The sequence below is a fragment of the Sphaerodactylus townsendi genome, linkage group LG10, assembly GCF_021028975.2.
Source record: "Sphaerodactylus townsendi isolate TG3544 linkage group LG10, MPM_Stown_v2.3, whole genome shotgun sequence".
NCBI lineage: Eukaryota > Metazoa > Chordata > Lepidosauria > Squamata > Sphaerodactylidae > Sphaerodactylus > Sphaerodactylus townsendi.
Genome location: NC_059434.1, coordinates 42,161,296 through 42,173,603, shown reverse-complemented (window position 1 = coordinate 42,173,603; position 12,308 = coordinate 42,161,296). Strand labels below are relative to the sequence as shown.

At 39.8% G+C, this 12,308-nt stretch overlaps 1 protein-coding gene across 4 annotated transcripts in view; it reads right to left on the bottom strand.

Moving 5' to 3' along the window:
* Positions 1-7,915: 7,915 nt before the first annotated feature.
* FSTL5 (follistatin like 5) overlaps positions 7,916-12,308 on the bottom strand; it is a 438,212-nt gene continuing 433,819 nt past the window's right edge. For all 4 annotated transcript variants that reach the window (XM_048509210.1, XM_048509212.1, XM_048509211.1 and 1 more), the window contains one exon: positions 7,916-10,362. In XM_048509210.1, the coding sequence (XP_048365167.1) occupies positions 9,660-10,362 (703 nt within the window). In that variant the 3' untranslated portion in view covers positions 7,916-9,659. The remainder of the gene's footprint in view (positions 10,363-12,308) is intronic.

Here is a 12,308-nt window from a genome sequence, read left to right as displayed (position 1 = left end):
CAACTGGGAGGCCATTAGAACCATCCTAACCAGAATCTCAGCCTCCTACATCCAATGGACTTAACAGGATGTAACTCTGCTTATTGTGGTACTCTAAAGGGCTTAATCTACCCTGCCCTGGAATAACATCTAGGCTAATAAACTCAGAGGTAAGAGAAGTATGTAGAGGAATTAGTGGCTGATACTAGCTAGCAGGCAACTTTGTAGAATAGAGGGGGGGGGCACTATCCTCAAAACAGCTTTCAAACTATTTGTTGACACTAAGGAATATGCCATCTGGTAATCCTCATGGCCACTATTCTATCATTGTCATATATTTATGTACTTATTCTGTACTTTCTCTAAAAAGAGCTTTTAACACAGAGCACCCAACATAAAAGTTCTGCTAGTTCAGATCAATGGTCCATTTAGTCCAGCATTCTCAGAACTCAGTGGCCATGGTAGTTGCCCATAAATGCCAAGGCCCATCTCTGATGCTGTCTCCTGGCACTGGTATTCCAAGGTTTGCTGTCTTTGTATTCACCATGGTTAGTAGCCACTGAAATCTATCCTCAATGGATCTGCCTAACCCCGTTTTTAAAGCCATCCATGCTAACTGCTATCACTGGATCCACTGTCAGTGAATTCTATAGTTTATTTACTATTTCTTTTGTATTTTCTAAACTTATTGCACACAACTTAACTGGGTGCCCCCATGTTGTAGTATTAGAGGAGTTGGAGAAAAACCTTCTATTTTATCCATCTCATGCAACTTTTTTCTTAGACAGCCATCTTCTTTCCTAGCAGAAATGTCCCAGTCTGGGGTGCTGTGTGGTTGCTGGGCTGTATGGCCGTGTTCTAGCAGCACTCTCCTGACGTTTCGCCTGCATCTGTGGCTGGCATCTTCAGAGGATCTGATAGCAGGAAAGGAAAGCAAGTGGAGTATATATACCTGTGAGTAAAGGTCAATAGGTGAGGGCATCTGAATAAGAGTGGCCTGGCAAGTGAGTAACAATGGAGATATCAAGGACATTAGGTGAGGCATCTGAATAGCAGTAGTCTGGCCTTTGTTCCCTTTGATTGTCTATAGTCATCCTGTGTTTGTGTGGAGCTGATTAGTCACTGTCTTGACTCTAGTGTTTTTCAAAACTGACAGCCAAATTCTGTTCATTTTCATGGTTTCTTCCTTTCTGTTGAAATTGTCCATGTGCTTATGGATTTCAATGGCTTCTCTGTGTAGTCTGACGTAGTGTTTGTCAGAATGGTCCATAATTTCTGTGTCTTCAAATAATATTCTGTGTCCAGGTTGGTTTATTATGTATTCTGCTATTGCTGATTTTTCTGGCTGAAATAGTCTGCAGTGCCTTTCGTGTTCTTTGATTCCCAGTTCCAGTCTCTTTAGGATTTCCTCACAGGAAAGGTGTACCATCCCTTTAAGCATTTTAGTTGTCCTTGAATTAGTTGTCTCTTGAATTAGTTGTCTCTTCCCACAAATATGCTTTTATGATGGCCAGATTGAATTCCTTTCCATCACCTGTTCTTTCTGGAAGATTTCATGTTCCATATTCCAAATGACTCTGCTTTGTGTGGGGGAAATATGCCAGACTCTATCTTCCATATACTGTTGGATTGCTAGCTTCATACTGATCTGTGAGATAAACTTTTTCAAGTTAAAACCATCCAAGTAAAAAGAAGCAACTTTTCTTACTCTTATCAGATAAGGACCCAGATTCTACCAGTACTATGACTAAATTTCTTTCACTGATATTAAAAACCTAGGCTTGTCAAAAACTAGAACAAAGTGGTTGAACTGTACACTATTAATCCTCCTTTTATAATTTATTTATTTCACCGTTTAACAAATTTTAATTTATTTTTGTATGCCAATAAAAGAATCTGAATTCTGAATTCTAAAAGAATTCCTTGGTGAAGCAAACTGTTAAACTCTCAACCTTGCATTTTGCTCTTGTTTGTCTTTTCCATCTCCTGCATATGCCACCATTATTCTAACTCATCCCAATTTCTGTTTGCCATTCCTCATGTTCTCAAAAACCCACCCCTACTTTTCTACTCATTTTTTGTTTCTCAGTCTCCAGATTCAGCCTCCAGTATTGCTTACTCCCAGTGTCTCAACTTTCTTTCCTCCAACTCCTCTCTTGACTCTAGGGCTGTTTCCGCATGGGCCCCAGGGACAGCAAAACAGTGCCCCAGGGACGGCAAAAATGCTGTCCCTGGGGAGGCATTCGCACAGCAGGCACTGCTGCAACACAGCAGTGCCGTGCTCATGCCGTCCAAGCGGTGTGAACCTTGCTCCACAAGTGAAGTTTTTCAAAAGTGGCGCTTCCCTTCCGCCTTCCCCAACCAGTTTACCTGCTCCTGCTGGCTCCCGTCATGTTGGGGAGGCCAGGGGACACGGCTCCTGGCCTCCGTCTCCAGAGCTGTCGCTCTGGCTGGGGGGCATGTCCCCTGGCCTCCCCAATGCAACGGGAGCCTGCAGGAGCAGGTAAGCCGGTCCGGGATGCCACAGCCTGTGCAAAGGCTGCGCCGTTGTCTGCGTCCCTACCGGGACCATCTATGTGAACAGTCCCAAGGGGGTGCATTGGCATAGTTTATGCCAATGCGCCCCCACTCACTGGCCCTGTGGAAAGGGCCTAGGTTCCACCTTCTGTATTCCATTCAGATTACCCTAGCCAAAATAAGTTCCAAATCCTATTGTCTCTTCACTGCCCACTTAAATTCTCTGTGGCCTTTGATACAATTATTCATTTGCTCCTGCTTGACTTCCCTTTATCTGAGTTGCCTTGAGACTCTTTTCAACTGGCCCTCTTCCTACCTTATATCACCACTAATTCGGTGTTTTCTCTAGGAATTATTTTTCTTTTTTTCTGTTGGGATTCTCTGGAATTTTGTTACTGGATCTCTTCTATTCTCCCTCTGCACACTGTTAGCTGACCTCATCAAATCTCTTGGCTTACCGTAGCAACTATACAATGGAGGCATCACACACTATTTCTCTACTGAAAATATTCTTTCAATTAGTTCCACAGCTTCACTTGCCCATAATATTCTTCAACTATGAGTTTCATTCTTTCAACCCGACAACTCTGTAGTATGTAAAGGTCTATAGCTTCCTGAAACCTCTGCTTTTGCCTTATGCCTGAAAGCACATCTCACCTTGGTGATGCCACTTCTTTCACTCCCTTACTGAAATCCACAGTTGCTATTAAGCTTTTGGCATAGGCCCCCTCTCACTGTCTGAAATTAATGGAACTGTATGTAACTGCACCACACATGTAATTGGACATATTCCACTCAGTTTCTTTCCATTGCTATTTTCTTCTTTCTCCCTTGAGGTTCCTCTTCTGTTAATTTTTAAACTCCCCAGGACAGGGCTTGTTTTCTTGTACTCTGAAAAATACTGTGAACATGTATGATACTATGTAAACAAACTAATATCAACAATTGTAAAGAAGAGATAATCATAATGAAGTCTCAACAATATTAGAATACTGGAACCATAACACTAGGACCAATTCCATTATCATTCTCCCTCCTTTCCTTGTCAGGTAGGAATCTGGTAGACATGATCCATGTAATTAGAACCATGCATTCTCTTCTTGCTTTTCAAACATGATGGTGGCTATCTGGGATGAAACCACCGAGGTAATATATGGATGCACCCTAATCTGAGACATATGCAATTTAACATCTACAAGAGAAATGTATGCAGAGAATGGAGGGTGTCTCTCTGATTGAAGAAATCATGATTTCTCTTTCATATGTCTGGTTAGAAATTCAATCAATGCTTTCAAAAATTTTGCAGTTAAACAGTAAATGTGAGCGAAACTAAAAGCTGACTGGATGGTTACCCAATCAAATTTGTAAAGAACTACTGATATCCCATTTTGGGCATAGCAGCAAACTGGCCCAAAAACAATCCATACATTTTTTCTTCTTCTTGGAATAATGTTTTCCTTCTCACCATTTATTTGAATCTCCTACTGATTAGTTCTATTGAATTCAATAATGACATCTTTTTACCTAAATATTTATTACTAACCACCCTCAAAAATGAATAATGAAAATCAATAAACAAAATTAAAAGAGAAGGGGTGGATCAATGCTAGCTGAGAGATTTCCTCAGGAAAATGTCAGGAATTTTATGTGAGAATAATTGTATGTAAAGTCAGTAATAACATATTCTTTATTGAAACTAAACATACCAAGTTACCTTATACTAATCATCTCATAGACTACTGTCTGTTCTGCCTGGCAGTGGCTTTCCAAAGTCTTTGACTAATACATTTTTACCCAATATCTGCTGATTGAGGCTGTCTGGAGATGTCAGTGACTAAACATGGCACCATGTGCATGCAAAGCATATACTATGTCTATCAATCATATCCATTTCCTCCCCCAAATACATGCAGCAGCCTTGTATAGTCAGACCATAAGTCTATCATGCCCAGTACTTCAATTGGCAGAAGCTCTTTGGCATCTCCAGCTGTTTTCCAACTTTATCATCTGAAATTCATTTATTCCAAAGTTTCCAGGCTACCTTTCTTATATCAAAATGAATAACCAGCCCACAACTGTTACCGAGATCAGTATCTGAATTGGAGCAGAAGCTCTCCACGCTTTGGATCATGATCTTCACCTTTCACTGGAAGCCTGCCAGTTGATACATTTGAGCCATATTCATTATTGAAAAATTATTATTCCTTGGCGAGTTGTTGAACCTTGTTTGACAGCATCTACAAGCCAGTGAATGCATTGTTTCATGCTACAAACTTTTACAAAATGTAATATTTTCTTCACTGTGCAATCATATTTACTATGTTGTTGCTATTTTTATTGGATTCACTTACTTGCTTATGTAAATAAGTTGTTAACCAGCATCCATTACATTGAACAAGAATATTGCCATATTGGAATTGAATTTGTAACTTTGGACTAACAAGTTATTATATTAGCTGCATATAGGTGAGTGGAAACATAGCAAGGTTAACTATATGTATTTAAATTCCCCAATTCTTCATCTTCTTTGCTTTGTTTTTGTTTTCAGTGTAATAGGATATGTAGTAATTGTATTAAATGCTTTTACAAATACACATTACAGATCAAGGAAAAGTGAGTTTCACTAAAGGGATGTTTAAGCTGTACTCTGTTTCTTGTAAATTATTCTATACCTTTAAAATAATTAATGGGACAAAGAAAGTAGTACAGCTTATCCAAACCATAATGAAATGCTATGGGGAGTTTCAACATTGAATTTTGATTTGACAGGTAATGAATGACTGAAACTGCTGTTGGATTGTTGACAGTTGGAAAATACATTTGGATCACAGAATAATGCAAAGAATTATTGAACCAACATAGACTAAAGGTTAATGAAATAAGAAGACACCTGAATCTGCTAGCAAGAAAGTCAAATGTATCACTGTGTCTGCCTCCTGTACAAATTATGAAAGGCTCAATCCTGGGTTACTCGCAGATAACATACAGTCATCATACTTGAAGACTCCCTACATAGCAGAAAAATATGATACTTTAAATTAACTAAATAAAAGGGTTCTCAAAACACAGTCTGATAAGCAGTAAATATACTCTAGTGATGGAACAATGAAAGCAGTTTAGTGTCTGTTTAAAGAAAAAAAATGGGGAGAGAAGTTAGATTGCTCAGGTCCCTAAGAGCTTGTGTAATTCTGGAGAGACTGGAGAATGGGAATGGATTTTCAAATTCTTCTTTCCTCATTTAAATTTCCCTTCCCTAAGTACTACACAGAACCCCACTTTGCATTTTCTTTATTCCTTTTTAAAATTGCCATTTATATAAGAAGTTCACAAGCAAGAGAATATTATAATGATTGCATTTGGAATCTAACATTAACCATGGCTCATTCCGCACATGCAGAATAATGCACTTTCAAACTGCTTTCAGTGCTCTTTGAAGCTGTGCGGAATGGCAAAATCCACTTGCAAACAGTTGTGAAAGTGGTTTGAAAATGCATTATTTTGCATGTGCGGAAGGAGCCCATGATTCTGATAAAAGCATAATGAGGGCCTTGAACCGAAGAGGACATCTTATTCTACCAGTAGCCATGTATAGCACATGGCTTAACCACCAAGAGGACTTTCAAAAGAAGTGTTTGTTATGGCACAGGGGACTGCTGTTTCGTGGGGAGAAACAAGATCCTGCCCATTACTTAGGTCCTTGGATCCCGGCCACTATCAACTAAAGAGCAAAATTTGACATGTAGCTTTGTCAAATCCTGCTTTTTTTCCTAGATCAGACATTGTGAAGTACCAGTCGTGTAGTATGTTCTTTACTGCTCTAAAGCAAAGGAAGTAGAATGTACTAATCTACTTTAAATGAGTGTTGTAAGGATTACCAGATAAAGGCTTATATCCAACCATACCATTAAGAAAAATTAAGCACCCTTCTCTTGAGAGGAGTCAGCAGCAAACCTTTCTACTGATGCAGCCTACTGAGCCTTCCAAAATGTTTTTGCAGCAGGTTAATGAACCTTCAGGGAAAAGCCTAGTGGGGATCTGCCAAGAGAGTGGGGAACTGGTGGAAATCAATTGAAGCTTATATATGAGTACTGGCACTTTGTCCCAAAATAAGCACTCATATTGCATGAGGATTTCTTCTGCAAAGACCATCTAACTAATTTTGGTTCCATCTGACAAAACAACCACCATCTTCACTAGAGCAGGAGAAATAATATTCCCAGGATGTAAACAGCAGTCTGAGAATCTGTGGCTTGTCTAAGGCAGTGAGTTCAAACCAGTGGTGAGAGTGGATCTAGGGATCTCTATCACTAGTTGAGTGGAGCAAGAGGGAGAATGAACATCAGGGCTTGGGAGAGCCTCAGTTTAGGTGGTAGTACTCAGTACCAGTGAGTACCATCTCTCTATATAAAAATCTATCAGTGCGTTTTTCTGCTGACAGGTGATCTCCCAGACTACTACATCGATTGCTTTGAAATTTTCACACAACGTCGCATTTGCGTGCAGTCAGGTTTCTGTACTGTTTCCACACCTCCTGTTGTGTACATGTCACAACTGTGCCAATTATTGTGTACATGCCACACCTGTGACAGTTGGAACCACAGTTCTGTTCCGCAACAGCACCATCTGCTGGCCGTAAAAGCAACACACTCTGATACAAGGGAACCATCCATGCCTTCCTTGAAAACTACTGCCTTATGGAGTGAAAGGGATGGGGCGGGCCATCTGCACATGGCCCACCCACCCTAGCGGAGGAAGGTGAAGGTGAGGGAGGGTCCAGGGGTTTGCTGGACCAAATGCTCTGAAATTTGAAAGCAACGTAGCTCATGCCTCCCAGTGTGTTTTATGCTAGATAATTCACCTGCAAGGGAAGGGAGTGAAAGGGACAGGATCAGCCACCTGCACATGGGCTACCCAGCCTAGCAGAGGAAGGGGAATGTTAGGGAGGGACAGGCCGGGTTGTCATGCAAGGGAACAGGAGAGAGGAAGGGGAGCGAGGAGCCCCTTGCCCCTCCCCTCCCTTGCAATCATTGTGCAATGACACATGTTCAAACCGTTCGCTTCCCCTTTTCTTTCTTTTCCACTTCACCAGACTCAGCCACAGCAACGCGTGGCCAGGCCTGCTAGTTACAAATAAAGTTTTGTCTGCTAATGTACTGGAGTTAAAATATGTGCTCTGCTGCTACAGTTCTACAGAATTCTAAACACCAAAATCCCCAAGCCAGCATGTTGTGAAGACTGCCATTCCCAAGTGGCAAACACTTTTCTTGCCAATGGGGAAGTGGGCGGATATGTTATCCATAATAGAGTCTTTGATGAAAAGTCAACCTTTTTCTGCTTTCAGACTTTCATTAAAATCTTCTCCTCCATATTTCATAATAAAAACATTATCTGCATTGGCATATCAACTGTAGGCAACAGCTTTTAAAATGTAAGGGGTTTATTCTCCTTTTGTCAAGCATTTTCTACATATAGAACATCCACATGGTGTAGGATAGGGAGAAAAGTGTCAAGGAGATGGACTACTGTAAATCATTGACAGACATTTTACATGGTTCTCTGCTCACAATGGGGAAAATTGTTAAAAAGATTCAGTTGCTAGAAATGCAAGTCAATTAGTTTGCTGACTTCAATCTATCTGCCAGTTCGCTTAAGCTAAAGAGCGTTCTACGGTATCACAGCGCAGGATGCTAATTACACACAAGAAAATACAATGCTAGAAAATTTCAAATTTCTAAGCAGCTTTACATATTGGATTAAAATTAGATTAACATTTCTGATTGCACTGAATAAACAGAGGTCAGTTTAAATGCCGGGGTTTTTAATTAAAGAGACACAAATAAAAACAATAAGCCAAACCACTGATATTGTTACTGGAAATTTGAAGAAAAGTTGCACTGGAGTGCAGACATATATTTTTTTGTTCTATTGGCTACAGTGATTCTAAATTTTAGAATCTTTATCTACCTGATATAAGCAATGCCCAAACCCACAGCAATAAATTGTTAAAAGAAAGAATATAGAAAGTCCTTGTGATAATCTAATCAGCAGAGTGGGATAGAAAAATTGGCTTATCAAAAGTACTGAGAAAAGCAGATTTTTGAGATACAGTGTACATATAGAGGCATCTATTAAAATAGGGTGTCTGTTAATCTGACCCAAAACATATTAACTTTAAAGTCAGTCCCATTGATCTCAATAGAACCTATTTTTATTAAGGGACATAGGAGCATGGCCCAAACATCCATCTTTTTAGTGCCATTGTTATACAGATTCCTTAATAACTCATATATAGTATGAAATTGTTTGTTTTAAAAATAACAGTTTTCTTGCCAGTCTAAATGAAGTTTGTTGGTACAGATTGGACAAATTGTGTTTGTTCCTAAGCTTATGCATATGATGTTTCTCCTTTGAAGAGCAGCCTTTTTAACTGGTGGGTTCAAAGTTGTCTAGCTCTGCTATGAAAAAAGGATCAAACCGCAACGAGCAGCTAACAGACCTTCAACTGAAACGTGCAATTAAAGTCTCAAATTGTGATTAAAACAAGAAAACAGTAGATGTTTCAAACAGATGTTTCCCTTTTTCTTAAAAACATTTTACAACTGGATGGAAATAATTTTAAAAAAATGTTGAGATATCAAAAGCTTCTTTTCAGGGAAAATGAAAGCCTACAGTCAGAAGGGGGACAAAATTACACATTTCCTAGGCTTCTCTTCCTTGTGAGAGATTTCTCTTCAAGGCACAAAAAGATTAAATAGTGGACTGGACAGGTCAAGGTAGGACAGAATATTTCAGTTTAAGAAATCTGAGGTTATACATAATAACCTAACAATCTGATGAATCTGACTGAGTCAATATTATTTACTTTAAAAAAGACTTTCATTATAAAATGTTGCATCATTTGAACGTGTTGTGGCTCATTGATTGAGGGGACTTATCAATTTAATCTTTCCACCAACTAGCCAATCTGTCCGCAGGAGATCAGAGTTAGGAAACTGAATGTTTAATCACAATTTCAGCTTCTTTTATATCACCAAAATTGTATCTCAGTCAACCACATCACTTGTACAGAAGGGTCTAACAATAAAAAAGTGACTATTTAGAGGATGAAGTTAAGTGCAATGTACTGTAAAACTATTCACTCAGATGTCATCTAATGTGGTTCTTTATGCTTCTCCAACCCAAATAACTGTGTTTCCTCTTTTAACTTCAGTAATTTCACAATTCAGCTTGTTCAATCGTCCATCGAGAATAAACAGTGATTCCTTGGAAGGTGTCATCAGGTACTGTCCAAAGAGCCCACTGCCCTCAATTAACCGGTTCTTACTGCTCCAAGGCCATTCTTCTGACTTAAGAGGCTCCTTAAGACTCTTCACCATTTTCACCTTGCCAGAGGACAATTCTACAAACAGCACATCAGTTTGTGTGCTAGAGCTACCAAAGACATTATATTGATGGGCTTCGGTAAATGATGGTTGAAAAGCCACATCAGATATGTGCAAGTTGGTATGAATGTCAAAGGCATCCTGTATTTCTCCTCTGATTGTAATGATTTGGACTCTCATGAGACCTTTTACATCATCAATGCTGACTAGATAGTGACCATCTGGAGAGATATAAGGAGTTCCTGTTACATCACCATTATATCCAATAATGGAATCGGTAACACTGTCCACTATTAACTGTGGTAGAACAGCCCCAGTAGTATCAGGCTTACAGTTGATAAAATAATATCCTCCAAGGTGTGTGTAAGCCACAGATCGTGGAACACAACTGTAATCCTTTAAACTAATTGTCTTGATGTATGACATAGTTTCAAGGTCAATTTTCTGGAGTACTGGTTCATCTTTATGAAGAATAAATCCAAACCTAGAAGAAACAAAAGACAAAAAAGGTCATAATACTGATTATATTTAATGCATGTATCTACCACACTTTTCAAGAAAATTTTGTCCTGTTTTTTAAAAAACCCACCTCATAATAAAACAATCTGCAAAAGCATGATAAGCAAAGAAAGCGAAGTAGAATTATTGAAAAATGTGAGCATCAAAATTCGTGTAAAACAACAGAAGAATTATAAAACAAACTTATTTTCCAGAGCTTGAGAAAATTGGTGTTTTAGCCTGGCATGAAAAATAACACAGATCACAAAGGACATTTGCCGTCCGAGGGTGGAACTCATATGGGGCGAAGTCCCTGCCCAATAATTATACCATACATTTTGGCAGGGGTAAATCAATTGGCCATAGCCATTCTTTGTTAATCACATAGAAGTGTGAGGATGCAGCATGCAGCATCTGATCATATAAGCATCACAGCGAAGCTCCCTTGGGTGGATGCTTGGTACTGGAACTTCGCTCCACTGTGGAGCTCTGCCGGGTGGACGCTCCTGGTAAGAGGTGCTCCTCAGACGCCCTGTTAGCAGGGCGGTAGTCCCTTGCCACTGTCAGCCATTCCCGAGGGGAAGGGTTAGCTCACTAGCTCCCTTTCCCTGGCCCTTCCAGATCAATACCCATGCACCAAACCGCCGATGGCTATAACAATCTAGCAGGCATTAACAAAGCCAAACAAAGTAAGGGTGAGGTGGGCAAGCAAATCACTAGCCGGCCCAAGCACATGGCCAGCACAAAGGATGGCTTGGCCCTTTAAAGTCTCGGGCTGCCCTCCCCTTTCCTGATGTGGCCAGTGGCTGCTGGTGCACTGGCACTTGCCCTGGCCCAACATGGTCAACCACCTGCTTCTGCCCTCGTTGAGGTCAGAACAGGGAAACTCCACCTTGCCCACCCCGCTCAGTAACTTCAGCCTGTGGTAATTCACAGCCTTCTTCTCACATATGAAGCATCACAACAGAAAGGTGCCATCCTTCACAGCCACCATTTCAGAAGGTGGGGACAAGGCATTTGATGAAGATTTCAAATGTTCATGTGGAAGCAGGCAGTTTCAGGTTATGCTAATCCAGGATGACCTGATATAGCATCAAGTTATACATAAGTATATTTATCTGGAACCAGACTGTCACATGCATGCTTTTTTCCCCTGTCAAGTCACATCTGACTTATGGTGATTCCTGGTGGGATTTTCAAGGCAAGAGACATTCAGAGATAGTCTGTCATTGCCTGTCATGACCCTGGTATTCCTTGGAAGTTTCCCATCCAAATACTTGTCAGAGCTTCTGAGATATGTCAAGATCAGGCTATCCAGGTCAAGCCCACATTCATGAATACCACCAGAATATATTAGATATATACACTCTGGAAGATTGGCAGCAATATACAAAATAGCTCCACTAAAGAATGCCAATTTTAAGACAACAAAAGAGGATGTGGAAGCACTTTATGTGAAGCTAGAAATATGCTTGCTTATTTCTGCATACAACTTAAGACTGAATGTTGCAATCAAGTGAAGAACATCTGAGTAAAACAGGCCCAGGTCACAATTGCTTCCAATTTCAATTTGCTGATAAAAGTTAGATTTCCTATCAGCAGCTTAATACTGGAAACATCTGAAAGTTTTTTACAAATATATTTCAGTTTGCATACAATAACGTATTTCAAAACTTTATGTTAAGTTTAACTGGGGCATATTTTGCTATGAGAAGTTGGCAAGGGGAAGCGGAAAATGGCACAGCATCTTGGTTATTGAGAGATTTTATTTATGCTGTTATAAAATAAAATAGCTGTGCCTAACCAGAAGGGATAAGCAGCTTCAATTGGACTATACACCACATCTCACAGATTTCAGTTCGGTTCATTTCTTTCTCTTATTACCCCATGAACTTCAAATTAATCCAATGTTCATTGTTATTTAGATAATTA